The sequence below is a fragment of the Cupressus sempervirens genome, chromosome 1 (assembly GCF_028749045.1).
Source record: "Cupressus sempervirens isolate cs-2001-9-10 chromosome 1, ASM2874904v1, whole genome shotgun sequence".
NCBI lineage: Eukaryota > Viridiplantae > Streptophyta > Pinopsida > Cupressales > Cupressaceae > Cupressus > Cupressus sempervirens.
Genome location: NC_143118.1, coordinates 20,320,152 through 20,334,882, shown reverse-complemented (window position 1 = coordinate 20,334,882; position 14,731 = coordinate 20,320,152). Strand labels below are relative to the sequence as shown.

The 14,731-nt window shown below is 37.8% G+C and overlaps 1 protein-coding gene across 2 annotated transcripts in view; it reads left to right on the top strand.

Moving 5' to 3' along the window:
• The first annotated feature begins 454 nt into the window (after positions 1-454).
• The window catches only part of LOC149575951 (uncharacterized), a 212,090-nt gene continuing 197,813 nt past the window's right edge, over positions 455-14,731 (top strand). The window contains exon 1 of one of the 2 annotated variants that reach the window (XM_089816079.1): positions 455-888. In XM_089816079.1, coding sequence (XP_089672205.1) covers positions 691-888 — 198 coding nt within the window. In that variant the 5' untranslated portion in view covers positions 455-690. The remainder of the gene's footprint in view (positions 889-14,731) is intronic. The other variant, XM_089816080.1, reaches the window with a different exon arrangement.

The window sequence follows — 14,731 nt, the reverse complement described above, 5'->3', positions numbered from 1 at the left end:
ATTCCTCTAGTAGATCTCCTGTTGAAATCTTGATCTCAATGTAGAGCTTGAAGGTAGGGAGGCTTGCATGCTTTTCATCCGCATTTTCTTCTCTCTTTCCAGCAAAGGGACCGACAAAATCAACATTCCAAAATGTTAATGAGGTCTGCATTCTTGACAAAGATAAGATAGTGGATGTGGCGGTGGGCAAAGAAATATTAACAAATGAGAAGAATGATCTAGATAAAGTAAAAGCATCCATTAATGTCACATTCTTTTTTATTAAATTTTCTTTCTAATTTTCTTTCAGAAAAAGATTTTTCTCCTTGCCATTTTTTGATGGAAACCAATAAAAAAATCAGATTAGTAATGATTTTCTAATTTTAAAAATATTTAAAAATAATAAACTTTTAAACATACTTAAGAATGAATTCTAAAATGTTATTGGTTAGAGTAATTAAGTTTTATGCACCGAACCGAATGCGTAAGTATTCCTGCCGTAGGCTGGAACTAATGATTTTTTTCCCAAAAATTCATCTTTGCCGTTTTGAACATCGAAAGCCTCATATGTAACCTGACATGGCAGGCAACATGAAGGAAATAAAGAAATTTTAAACCCCAACTTTAAATTTGTTGCCATGGCGCCAACTCGCGAGACCAGATTTGGGAAGATACAGTGCCTTACCCTTTCTAATTTCTGATAAACCAGAAATGTCTACGGATCTGAAAGACTTTCAGCCTTTGTTAGGCGAGGCCAAGGCAGAATTAGAGGCTGCGACGCCCCATGCCCTGTTGCCCTTCCTATATATTATCCAGTCTCTGGACGGCAGCAGGTTGCGGGTTCAAATCACCGACTTCCATTCCAACACATGGGAAACTGTCAAAACCGCAGACCAGCTCGAACAACTTGTCAGTTACTCCCTGCTCTATCATAATTTTTTAAAATTCATGTTGCCAATGGTTTTCTTCAAACTGTATTTGGTCATTGGTCATCAATTGAACGAAAAATATCTAAAACTGTTGAGTAATCAGCTGCGATTTTGAAAATTGAGAATTTTCACATCGTGTTTGGTAAGAAGTTTGCCTGGGGATAAATTGTGATAAAAAAAAGTTTCGAGTGATCGAAAATGCCGAGAGCTTTTTTGATATCTGCTTTCGCAATTTAACCGGAAGCATGCTTCCTATCTCGATTGCAGAAGCTTGAAGCCTCCAATCATTTTTGTTATGAATAATTTAAAATATATATATGATCTGCTAGTCACTGGAAGATGGTAGTTGGTATAAAGGCCGCGTTGGATACTGTTGTTAAAGGAAAATATATAGTATATGTTTACGATATAGGCAGTAGACATGTTTGTATATATTTGACGGTGATGGCAACTTCGAGACTGTATATGAACTGGTTATAGGCGCTGTCGAACTGTATAGAGAAAGTAAGATTTTCTTTCATTTTGATTTGTAAATTCCTCTCGTGGAGTATCCTTTGGCGTAGATGGCACAATGGTGGGTAAGTTACGTCAAATTCAGTTGCGTTCATCTCATTCACAAAAAATCTATAGCATGGTTGCAAGGTATGTATTTGGAGTCCTTATTGTTTCAACTTTCACCATCTTCTTATTCTTCAACTCTTAATAAATGTTTGGTAATAAGCCAAAATTGCCCTGCTATCAGTCAGCCAAGGCAGCCAAGAAACGAATACAGCAATTCAGTATTTACTCGAGATAATACAACCAAAGCCTGAAGGAGATCAGCAATCTAGGATTGGGGCAAGAGCTGCCTCCTCCCTCTTCTGAAGAGGAGATCCTCGATAGTCCTATTGGAGTCCAATCCAAAAGCTATTTTCATTTCTGTGTAAAATAAATCAATTTTTTCTTTACTATCCTTAGTTGGAGTGGAGAGAGTATCTAGGGATGGGAGTAAAGAGCCTACACCCTTCACAATCGTAGTAGGGGTGTAGACTCCTCCTACATCGCAACACCTCCTGCACTCACCTATTGTCTCCGATTGCACGAAGCATTCAGAATCTTCAAAGTCCCAACGCCAGCTGACATGTGTCAGCCCACTGGAGCTTCTGCTCACTCTGTGGAGAATGCACCTCTCCAAACTTCTGACAACCTTCCATGTGTTCACCTGGATAGCCTTGTTCAAAGAGGCCCTGCTGGAGCATTTCTAGGAATTGTTTTTTCCAGGAAGGAACTCCACAACTAACGACTTTTCTGGGTAAGTGTTCACCTTTTGATGCTCAGGTTGGCTTGGGCAATCATTGCTTCTCTGATCACACTGCTATGGTGTTGCAGTTGAACGTAGTTGGCAGGCATGTTGTGTTAGACGGATCAGATCTGTGCATTTGCCCACAGTGCATGGAATTGAGTGATCCATGCTGGATTCTTCGACATTCTAATCGATTGTAATAATTCTGAGATCATCTTGACTGAGGGGTTGGAAATATTGGACTACGAGTCATTAGGCGAAGAAACAAACTGTATTATTTGGAGAGGTTCTATCTTTTTCTTTTGAGAACAAGATCCTATGGCTTGTAGTCCAGAGTTGTATTCTGTATCATATACTTTCTGGGGTATTCTCCCGCCTTGGTATGTTTGCTCTTAATAAATCACGAGGACTATGTACTCGTGCCTTTTCCTTTTCATTAATCATTGTGCCATGTGCTGAACTCTTATGGTCTGGTTCAGTTTGTTTATATTTTCTGTAGTGTGCTCATTTGGAAGACAATTTTTACGAAGCGAGGTCTTCTCTTTCCGACCCTTATAAGAACTACTCATGTCTGTTAACAATTATGGTCTTATACTGTGTCCTTTGTTGAGGAGAATCACACTTTCTTTAGGAGTGTCTTAGTTTGATCCCTTGCAGATGCCTTCCACAACAGGATATGAATGTGTGAGCCCTATGTTTGGTGACTTTGGCTTCTTGTTCTCTTGTCAACAATGAAGGGAACATGGCACACTGTATTGAGAGTGAAAGACAGCATAAATCTCTGACCAAAAACTGCCGAACCCCTGCAAATACCACTTGATAAATTCCTACCCTGTCCAACAAAGCTTTGACTCAGTGCTTCACCTCCTCTTTAGCTTAGATTGTTTGATTAAAGGTGGTCTTCCTTTCTTTTCTCCAAACACCAACCACAAAGGACCAACTTCTAAAATCCCAGAGGTCGTGTAGCAGGATGCACTCTTGCCCTGTTCTTACAACACTTCCAGAATTGCCCCTCAAAGAGGCGAGAGCTGATTTAGGGAATCAACAAGGAGAGTTTTTTTTTGGCACCATGCCTCATTCTTAAAACTCTCCATCTTTAGCCAAACCCTTGGAATCCCTACCATGAAGAAACTCTCTTGTTTTTTTATGATTAAAATTTCATCCGTGTTTCCTTTTTGGTTAAGGCTCTTTGTTTGTGAAATAGTGAGTGTTTCTTTTCAAGCTAAATAATCACCCTCAAAATCAAGGAAATTAGATTTACTTGTTTCCTCCCTACTCCACAGATAGGGGTTCTCCAATTTATTTCACAAGAAGCTTAAATTGGTTCATATTTTGCATAACCAAGGAAGGTTATAAAATCTGATCTAGTTGGAAACTTGCGAAGGACTACTTTGTTTTGGCCAAAGGAAGGGTGCAAAGGGCACAAGAAGATCCCACTACCGCAAAAGGCAAAATCCCTATATGATTGGGACTGATTTAACAACAAAGAAGCCTCTAAGGAGTAAAGAAATAGGAGGGTGAATAAGAGAGGGCCAAGATTCCTCCATACATTTGGAGATCTCTGTTAAAGACAGTCTCTTGCCCATGTAGAGACAAAAAAAGAGCAGCTTCCCAGAGTTGAAGCTAGGTAGTTGTAGGAGCTATCTACCTTCATGCGATGGTTTCACCAGCATGTTGTGACCTTTCTTGTGTGATTGCAATGCCTATCGCTTCCATATGGCTGGGTGACTTAGACTGCGAAGAGAGTTCTTGCTGATCAATTCATTAATGAAGAGGCTCTGCTGTCATCAAAGAAATATGCTGCTTCAGTTCTTGTATGTGTTCAAGTCAATGAATATTCATTTATCTCTTGGATTCAAATTAATTGAGGAACATGAGGAGCCCTCATTATCAACTATTGAAAGGTCATGTTATTTGTAACTACCGCTTGCATGTGTGCCACAATAGTCTCAAATTCATTCATTGTCTATTCAATCAAATGGCCTTCTATTGTGTAGCGTACGGGATTCAGAGCAATTCATGGTGTGTAACAGTCTTCCATCACAGTAACACATGTTCGTGTTTGGTGTGTCAATCAAGGTAATGTAACATCACCATTATGCACTAGATGGCATTCAATGACATTGATTGATTGGTATCTCATTAACATTTTTTTCTTGATGATAACCTTTTCCTGATTATCGTGGGTAATGCTAGGAGTAATGTGATTCAATTGGATACATGTGATCTATCATTGAGTATTATTGACACAAAAGTCTGCACCCATGCCTGACGTGTTATCCTCGGGCGACCTTGTGTAACATGGAAACAACCTCCAAGTGTGGGACTTGCATTCTGAGGTTGAATCTCCGGAGAAGGCTGACTTCCTTACAATCATGATGCATCTAAACTAAAACTTTGAGGGAAAAGACAAAGGAAAGCATGAAATTAAATTGCTGAAAGGGAAAGGGGATGATGCACCGGATTGAAACTTTGGTTGATCTGTGCATCTATCTCTGCCTGTAGATGCACAGGAAATTAATAGAGGCTCCAAACTACACAAATCCTAACTCTAATTTACCCTTCAAGGATTCATAAATAGGTTAGAACAAATGAAATGTTGAAAGAAAGAAGAACTTCACAACACAACACTCATGAGCAAGTTAAACACAACATACAAACTTAAATGATAAAATTGAAACATTCAAAACAAGGCAAAAGATGTGCAAGATAGTTAAATGGTAAGAAGAGGAAATATGGGTTTCTATTAATGCAAGGCAAAAACAAGAAATTTACAATCGCAAAGCATAATGCTGATGTAAAAGAACTAGAGAAGAACCTTTGAAATATTTACAAACTTTGCCTTTTAAAGAGTTCATGCATAACTCAGATTTGTACATTGAAATTCAAAACCCCAACCATCGAGTTAAAGTTGCAGAGAAGAGCATTAAATGAATATCAAAAGAAAATTTGATCTTTGTAGCAACTTGCTCTTGGAAGTGACGAGCCAAAAAATGAATGCATCGAGCTGGTAGAAGGATTAATTTGATAGCTTTGATCACTACAAGCAATAAATACGCATGGAGATGCATTGGCGTCATGCAAACAAGGCCCAAAAAGTCGCTCAACATTAAAGAACTGGCCTTGTAAACGTGTCGTAGCCGCAACAAATCAAATCAAGCCATTGTCAAAATATCGGGATGGGATAACACGAAGTTGTAAAATCCCAGAGTTCTAAATTTATAAAATCTAGTATTTGTTTATATTCATTTATTGATATGTTTGGCACTGATTGATCATCTTTGTTTGTAGGTTAATTCGCATAATTATTGATTACCAACCCACACCTTTCATCTTGACCTTGTTGGTCATCCTTGATGAATTTTGATGTGGCTATTCGTGATCCTTAATCAATTCTGATTACTAGAGTCATGAATTCTTTGCCCATCCTGGGCTTATAACAATTTATAACAAAAGGTTCATGGGCATTATAATGCCATAATTAATAATTCTCTTATGGTGCCTTTCCTTATCTCAGAGAAATATGAATAATGCCATTGTATAGGGATTGCAATATTTGTATTCTTCCAAGCCATTTAAGTTCTGATATCAAACATGTAATTACACAGCGGATAGTTAAAGCTGTTTTCCTAAGAGCAATTCATGGCAAATAGCTGAACAAAAATGAACAATTCATCAACATGGATTCTTGTCCATCTGGCTCTGCTCATGACATTAACATTACTCATGCTACATGTCCAAAACTCATAGGCTATGCTCATAAAAATAAAAGAAAAAGATGTGTGAAAAGAAAGCATGAGGTCTGTCATGTCCCCAATTTCTGCCCTTCCTTAGTGACAACATTTCTAGCAGGGTTGGTCTATTATCTGGTTTCCATAGGCTAGTAGAGTGTAGAGGGAACCAACCCAGGGACTTTGAGAGTCATGCATGAGCTTCCCAAGTAGTTTGGAGCAGTAGACAACAGTTTCCTACAATTTAGGAGAGATTCCTAATTTGTAGGGATTGACTAGGAGTTGTCTAGGAGGCATTTGGAGACGTCGGCGAACGTTTTGAGTGCATCTCCTATTTTTTAGGAGGAACTCCTAGTTCAGTGACAGTTCTTTCAGAGGTGCACACAGCAGGGGAGTCATTGGGACTCAATTTTGGTTGATTGGGGCTGTCTCCTACTTTTTAGGAGCATCCCTAGATTTTAGGGATGGACTACCAGTTGACACATCTTGTCCGACATCAGTCATAGACAGGTGACAAGGTCAGATTCATCTTTGATTGGTCATTTTGGGCCTTTTGGGACCATTTGGGAAATATTTTAATATATTTAAATATTTCCTAAGTTGGTGATTAAATAAATTAAATAAGGTTAAGTTTTAGCGATTTTGGAGTAATAAGAGGTTTTTTGGCCTCATCTGGATGCACATCCTATGGTGTGATAGCTCGTTGGAAAGGTCTTAAAATTCTCTAAATCTTTCTCTTTGGTCTCAGGGCATTTCAGTGAATGGAATTCTATCTATGAGGAAAAATGTCATTTTCTAGTAACATGACTACTTTAAAATAAGAAATTATAACATTTTCACTACACAACACCACTTGGAGACACTTAGGGTTCGATTTGCAATTGAGAGGGGGTTATAAGGAGATGGAAGCTTCATTGTAAGATTATCTTTTGCATATTGAAAAACTTGTTTTTGTGAATTGGCTCTGAGAGAGCAATTCTTCATCTAGGATGCAAACCCCAGGTTCTGGATTGGCTGGGATGTAGCCTTCAGTAGTTATTGGCATTGGATTCTTCAGACAATGTGCATTGCTATCAGGGATAGAGTACACCATTCTTTATTGTGGATTTAGGTTGCAGATTTATGGTTTCAGCGTTATAGATTGATTCTTTCAGCTGGGACGTGATTCCTTGCAGTTTTACGGCTGCCATTTGCAACAGTTTGGCATCATTGTTGGATGTAAGCTTTTTGGAACTGCATTGGATTTATTATTTGACTTTATAAATCAGAAATCTGCCTGGTACAATTTATAGCAATTCTGGTTTGGCTCTATGTTCTTATTTATTTTCAGTCTCCTCTCATGTTTATTGTTCATTATTCATTACTATTGTGAAAACTATCAAAAAACACAAAACAAAAACAAAACCTTCTGCAACTTTTGTCTATTCTCAAAGACCATCAAAGAAATCACAAGAAAATATAGTTTATTAATTTAAAAACTACAGTAGATCAGCAAGGGCATCTATCAGGGATCTTTCAGTGGTATTAGAGCCTACATCCTGCCAGCCTATAGTGTTTGTGAGAAATTGTCACAACAGATTTTGGCATTTGGGTATTGGATAAAAAGTTTTGATAATTCATTTCAGCATCTAGGTACTGGCTTAAAAGTTTTGATAATTCATTTTGGCATCTGGGTATTGGATAAAAGGTTTTGATAAATTCATTTCAGCATCTGGGTACTGGCTAAAAAAATTTGATAATTCATTTTAGCATCTGAGTTTTAGATCAAAAGTTTTGATAATTCATATTAGCAGTACAGGGTCGATTTTTGCTCTGGCATGTTAGTTTCCGTTGGTTAGCGTGGTAGTTCATTGTGGCAAAATTGTTAAGAGATATAACCCTGTGGAAAGAATGGGAACAGTCACAACAAAAATTCAAGCTTCAATTGCAGCAGTTCAATGATTCTATGTCAAGGAAATTTGGACATGCTAGTGGATCATCATCTTCTTCTAGAAAGGATCCATTGCCACTAGACAGGAAAATGGAAGTAATTAGCATACTTGAGGAGTATAATACTCTTCCTCAATATGTTAGGGAGAACTTTCATTTCAAAGATTACATTGACATGCATCTAAAAATTTGTCATAAGGTTAAGCTTGCAAAAAAGGAATACCATGCCATAGTTGATGATATGTTTTCATGTGAGAAAGAAGATTTGTCAACCTATCCATGTTCATGATAAAAACACCATAATGGATCAGTCACTTGTAGGGTATGTAGAAGAAAGGCATGAAGATGTGTTATCTTATGAGTTGCAGCCTATGAAAAACAAAAATCAGTCATCATGAGGGATTCCTAAAGAAGAAATAACTCTAGATCAGGAGGAGACACATAGCACACCATTGATTTATCAAGTTGATCACAAAATGGAAGAGATTACAATCATGGATCAGTCCATTAGGGATGCTGAAAGTATGTCTCCAAGGTCTGATTCCTATTTTAATTTTTGCAATAGTAGCTCTAGTCATGTGGTATCATCCATTTCACATGAAGATAATGAGGTTGTTGAGTCTTCCTATGATGGTACTCAGGTTAAGTGTGTTGCACATGAGATTTATATTGTGGATTCAAACCACAAAGGTTTTGATTGTGTTTACCCCACCTTGGAAGATGTGAAAAAGGCTCAAGAGACGTGCAATGGATGGTCACATAGAGCTAAGAAGGCCAAGATGCTTGCTGCCCAAGCAAGACAACACTTACAAGAGGTCAAGGAAAGATGCAATCAGCTTGATAATGCAAGAAGACAAAGAGAGTCATACATTAGATCCTTATTTCTTCCAAGGGAAGAAAGTGAGGATGTTGAGCATACAAGGGAAGAGCTTCTTGAGGTAAGTCCACAAGAAGAGCATGTTGAGATGTGTGAAGAGGAAAAGAGTTATGATTTAGAAAACTCAGTTTGGTCTAGTTTGCATAATGAAATTTATGACGTTCCTCTTTTAAAGAGCCCCTTAAAGGCTCCAAACAATGATGATATTAGTGTCACACTTGATGGACCAGCCACAAGTGTTATTTTCATTTGTGTGGAATGGAACATTATTGATTTTGATTTGGTTAGTCATGCATCATCTACAATGGAAGGACAATTGTTAAGATCATACGAAGCATCTTGTCTTAAAGAGATGATTAGGGAGACTAAGAGGCTGCTTACTAAGAAGATATTGCATTTTGATAATGTTTGGTTTGTTTGGCATACTACACCTTGGAGTTTGTTAGTAATGGAAAACATATCAGTTATGGAGATAGAGGTATGGATCAGACTTTGGGCAGCTAAGGCAGTTAATGGGACATGTTACATTCATTTGAACACACCCCATGGACCAGCACCTTTAGAGGAGTCACCTACCTTGGAAGGAGAGGCAAGAAAAGATTGCAAAAACATTATGGAAAGGTATGAACATACTTCTGATTTTCTGACTTTGAACAGCAATTCTCTTTCATTTCATGAGTCAAACTTTGAACCTTGGGTTGGTTACATTCAAGTTGGGGTGTTCAAGTGTGAAGTTGATCCTTCCCTACCAAGAGTTGATGATATATTAAATTGCATACCTAGTGGACCAGCCACAAAGAGCTTGTCTTTGTTGAGAATTAGAAACATCTCTCATTCATCAATGGGTTTATCACCTCTTCCATATGATAGGGCAGCGATGTACCTTTTGATTGAAGATTCAGACTTTTTAAATATTACATTGGGCTTTCAAGATCAAAATATAAGGGACTTCATTGGTTACATGGTTAAACAAAACATTTACTTAACAACCTTTAATGAAGGCACACTAATTTGTGAAAATATAAGTAAAGTTGCAGCAGCTGTTTGGAAGACTTGGAAAAGTATTCAACAAACTTTCCTTGCCGATGATTGGCTCATTTGTGAATTCCTAACAGCATTGGTTGTTGGTAGTAATTGTGGCTTCATTTGGAGTGAAATTCTTAGTTGGTTAGATGAGGTACAATTTCACAACAACAACATAATAAGTATCAACATGCTGGAGGGATGTGTCACTGCAAAGATTTGGGATCTTGGTATCAACATGTATTGGGCATTTCTTCAGTGGATTCATGTTGAGTTGCTTCACTTTTGGTATACATATGTTTACATCAGAGTAGCGCAATGGTTGGGTGGAGCAATATTTCTCAGATCGATATGGGATTCAGGAATTGATAATCCTACAATGTTGGGTACAAATGACACATGCTTTGGTTTTTCTCATGATGGCATACGTACTTCATCTTCGAGTTTGTCATCTACATCCATTGATATGGCAGTGGTATCTTTGTTGTTTAATGATTCCATAGTCTTCGATTCCTTATGGACTAGTGGTTGTCCAAGCTGGAATCATTTAGTACTTGACTTGGCATTGACCACATCCATGACTCAGTATGAGGGCATTAAGGAGTGTTTCTTTGGGACATTTGTTGTTTGGCATTGGTATGATGACGTCTATGATATTATTCGAGTTGCTGGTCAGAATTATAGCAGCATTGTTAGGTGGTCATGTGGGTTGGAATACTGGTTTATGGGAGTTCACTTTCACACCTTGCTGGTCTGCTTCATTGTATGTATGTTTCATGGAGTGCGGTTGAGATACTTCTTCATCTCATTCAGCACATTTGATATTTTGGTTTGGGATCCAGGGACTGGTCTCATTGATACATTGGTGCTTCAAGGTCCTAATGAGTTGCTTTACAACTTGTGGTTCACTAATATTTATATCAGAGTGACGAAGCGTCAGCATGGTGGTTCCCTTTTGAGGCAAATTTGGAATCCTGGAATCACTTGGATTTGCAGTTCAATAGTTGAGGATGTGGAAGCCAATGTAGGCTTACTAGAGTTTTCGCCTTTAGTGTTCCAGTTTGGTTCTTTCAGAGAGCAGTTCATTGAGGAGTTGACAGAGTTGGTACAGTATTTGATTGCTCTTCCTTTAGCGGGTTTTCAGGAGGTTACTTGTTTGGGTGCAGTGCAAGACAATGTCTCTAGAAGATGGAACTACAAACCTTCGAGGATGGCTTGGGACCCTGGGATCATTCTTGGTTATGGTATGGACTTGCTTGATGTTTGTGGAGTTGGATTGACATTGCTTGAGGACAAGCAATCTTTGTGAAGGGAGGACTGTCATGTCCTCAATTTCTGCCCTTCCTTAGTGACAACATTTCTAGCAGGGTTGGTCTATTATCTGGTTCCCACAGGCCAGTAGAGTGTAGAGGGAACCAACCCAGGGACTTTGAGAGTCATGCATGAGCTTCCCAAGTAGTTTGGAGCAGTAGACAACAGTTTCCTACAATTTAGGAGAGATTCCTAATTTGTAGGGATTGACTAGGAGTTGTCTAGGAGGCATTTGGAGACCTCGGTGAACGTTTTGAGTGCATCTCCTATTTTTTAGGAGGCATTCCTATTTTTTAGGAGGAACTCCCAGTTCAGTGACAGTTCTCTCAGAGGTGCACACAGCAGGGGAGTCATTGGGACTCAATTTTGGTTGATTGGGGCTGTCTCCTACTTTTTAGGAGCATCCCTAGATTTTAGGGATGGACTACCAGTTGACACATCTTGTCCGGCATCAGTCATAGACAGGTGACAAGGTCAGATTCATGTTTGATTGGTCATTTTGGGCCTTTTGGGACCATTTGGAAAATATTTTATTATATTTAAATATTTCCTAAGTTGGTGATTAAATAAATTAAATAAGGTTAAGTTTTAGCGATTTTGGAGTAATAAGGGGTTTTTTGGCCTCATCTGGATACGCATCGTATGGTGTGATAGCCGTTGGAAAGGTCTCAAAATTCTCTAAATCTTTCTCTTTGGTCTCAGGGCATTTCAGTGAATGGAATTCTATCTATGAGGAAAAATGTCATTTTCTAGTAACATGACTACTTTAAAATAAGAAATTATAACATTTTCACTACACAACACCACTTGGAGACACTTAGGGTTCAATTTGCAATTGAGAGGGGTTTATAAGGAGATGGAAGCTTCATTCTAAGATTATCTTTTGCATACTGAAAAACTTGTTTTTGTGAATTGGCTCTGAGAGAGCAATTCTTCATTTGGGACGCAAACCCTAGGTTCTGGATTGGCTGGGACGTAGCCCTCAGCAGTTATTGGCATTGGATTCTTCAGACAGTGTGCATTGCTATCAGGGATAGAGTACACCATTCTTTATTGTGGATTCAAGTTGCAGATTTATGGTTTCAGCGTTATAGATTGATTCTTTCAGCTGGGACGTGATTCCTTGCAGTCTTACGGCTGCCATTTGCAACAGTTTGGCATCATTGTTGGATGTAAGCTCTTTGGAACTGCATTGGATTTATTATTTGACTTTATAAATTAGAAATCTGCCTGGTACAATTTATAGCAATTCTGATTTGGCTCTATGTTCTTATTTATTTTCAGTCTCCTCTCATGTTTATTGTTCATTATTCATTACTATTGTGAAAACTATCAAAAAACACAAAACAAAAACAAAACCTTCTGCAACTTTTGTCTATTCTCAAAGAGCATCAAAGAAATCACAAGAAAATATAGTTTATTAATTTAAAAACTACAGCAGATCAGCAAGGGCATCTATCAGGGATCTTTCAGTTTGGCATTGATTGATCATTTTTGTTTGTAGGTTAATTCACATAATTATTGATTACCAACCCACACCCTTCATCTTGACCTTGTTGGTCATCCTTGATGAATCTTGATGTGGCTATTCGTGATCCTTAATCAATTCTGATTACTAGAGTCATGAATTCTTTGCTGATCCTGGGCTTATAACAATTTATATCGAAAGGTTCATGGGCATTATAATGCCATAATTAATAATTCTCTTATGGTGCCTTTCCTTATCTCAGAGAAATATGAATAATGCCATTGTATAGGGATTGCAATAGTTGTATTCTTCCAAGCCATTTAAGTTCTGATATCAAACATGTAATTACACAGCGGATAGTTAAAGCTGTTTTCCTAAGAGCAATTCATGGCAAATAGCTGAACAAAAATGAACAATTCATCAACATGGATTCTTGTCCATCTGGCTCTGCTCATGACATTAACATTACTCATGCTACATGTCCAAAACTCATAGCCTATACTCATAAAAATAAAAGAAAAAGATGTGTAAAAAGAAAGCATGAGGTGGCTTGCAACAAGGGTTTGGTCACCCTTATTACGATAATAGATAGCTCCTATTATTATCTAATGGTTATCTATTTGTAATCTATTGTAATATTAGAATGTTTCTAATATATATTTAGCTTGTAGTTAATTGTTAGTTTCCTATTAGCTAGAATAAAATGTTTGTAGTCTTTACGATCGTTTCCTAAGGAAACATCATTCATTCTTTTTGTATATATTGATCTATTGATCATTGTTAATAACAAGCAAGTATTTTACCAATTACTTCGTAATATGGTATCAAAGCCAATACTCTAAATTTTTTCGAAAATAATAATAATTTCTTGGTTGAAATTGTCTACCTTTTATTTTTGAAATTATTTTCATGCAAATTTGCTTCCAAAACCTCTGTTTGGCTAGGGTTTCCTATGACAAATCGTGTTTTTTTTGAAAATGTCATTTTTAGCCTTTGCAAGGTTTTCAAAGTCACTAGTTTTTTAGGCATTACTCTGGTGTTTTTTGACTGCAAACTGCATTTGTATTGACATCATTTTTTGCCCAGATTTGTAGTATTTTGACACCAAAATACCCACAATTTTTGCTGATCGCTGCATCCAGTTTTTGCCCATGGTTTTGGATGGGATTTCTAGTTTATTTTGTGGCGTTTTAAGCTCCTTGGGCAATGTCTTGGGTTTCTTAAACTCTCAACACCAGATTCGTGCCTAGAAACATTTTTTTTTGCAAATTTGCCATTTTTTGGAGTTTTTTGCAGCTAGGGCTGTTTTTGGTTGAAACCCTAATTTTTTTGTACAGGATCAATTTTTTTAAAAAGATTTTTGGTGGGTTTTTAGAGATCTCAACTGGGTCATCAACTTTTTTTTTGGGTGCCTCAATTTTTTCGTGTCTTCATTTTCTAGCCAGCGGATCCAAAATCCGATAGCATATTCTATTTGGGTTTTTCGAGCTCTCTTTTGGATACCTATTCATTTTTTCTAGGTGTTCCACTTTTTTGCCTCAAAGTATGGGCCTTCATAGATTTTCACGCGTTTCACTAAAAAACGTGACATGGCATCTCTGACTAATATTTTGCTCAAGGGAAATCATAAGTTCAACAGTTGCAATTATGGCATGTGGAAACAACGGATGTTAACCATCTTCGAATATCACAACAACAATTAGATGGTTTTGGGTTCTACAACTCAACCTACTCAGGCTGGCCCTGATTAGATTGCATGGCATTAGAGTAACTGAGAGGTGGTGATGCTTCTCAAATTATTCGTAGCTGATGATCAACTCTTTGAGATTCCATCCGGCAAGACAATTGCTAAGATATGGGAACATCTCAAGAACCTTCATGAGACTCCAGACCAAAGAAGAGCCTTCTTTCCCAAGATCACTCTGGTTATTTTCATAGATGAGTGGAAATTGCTCCAGGAACACCTAATAGGATTCAGGAAATTTGTTATCAATTGGTTGCCATTGGATGCAAGATGGAGGAAGAGGACATTGTGGTCATAACGCTCAAAAGTTTGCCGAAGTTCTACGAGCATTTTATCGAGACTCTCAACATCACTTCTATTGGTGTTGATTTGAAGTTCATCAATCTTTGCACAATGCTGGTTCAATAAGATCAGTGGAAACAATTCGGTAGCAATTCTAGCTCCACCTCCACAGAGTA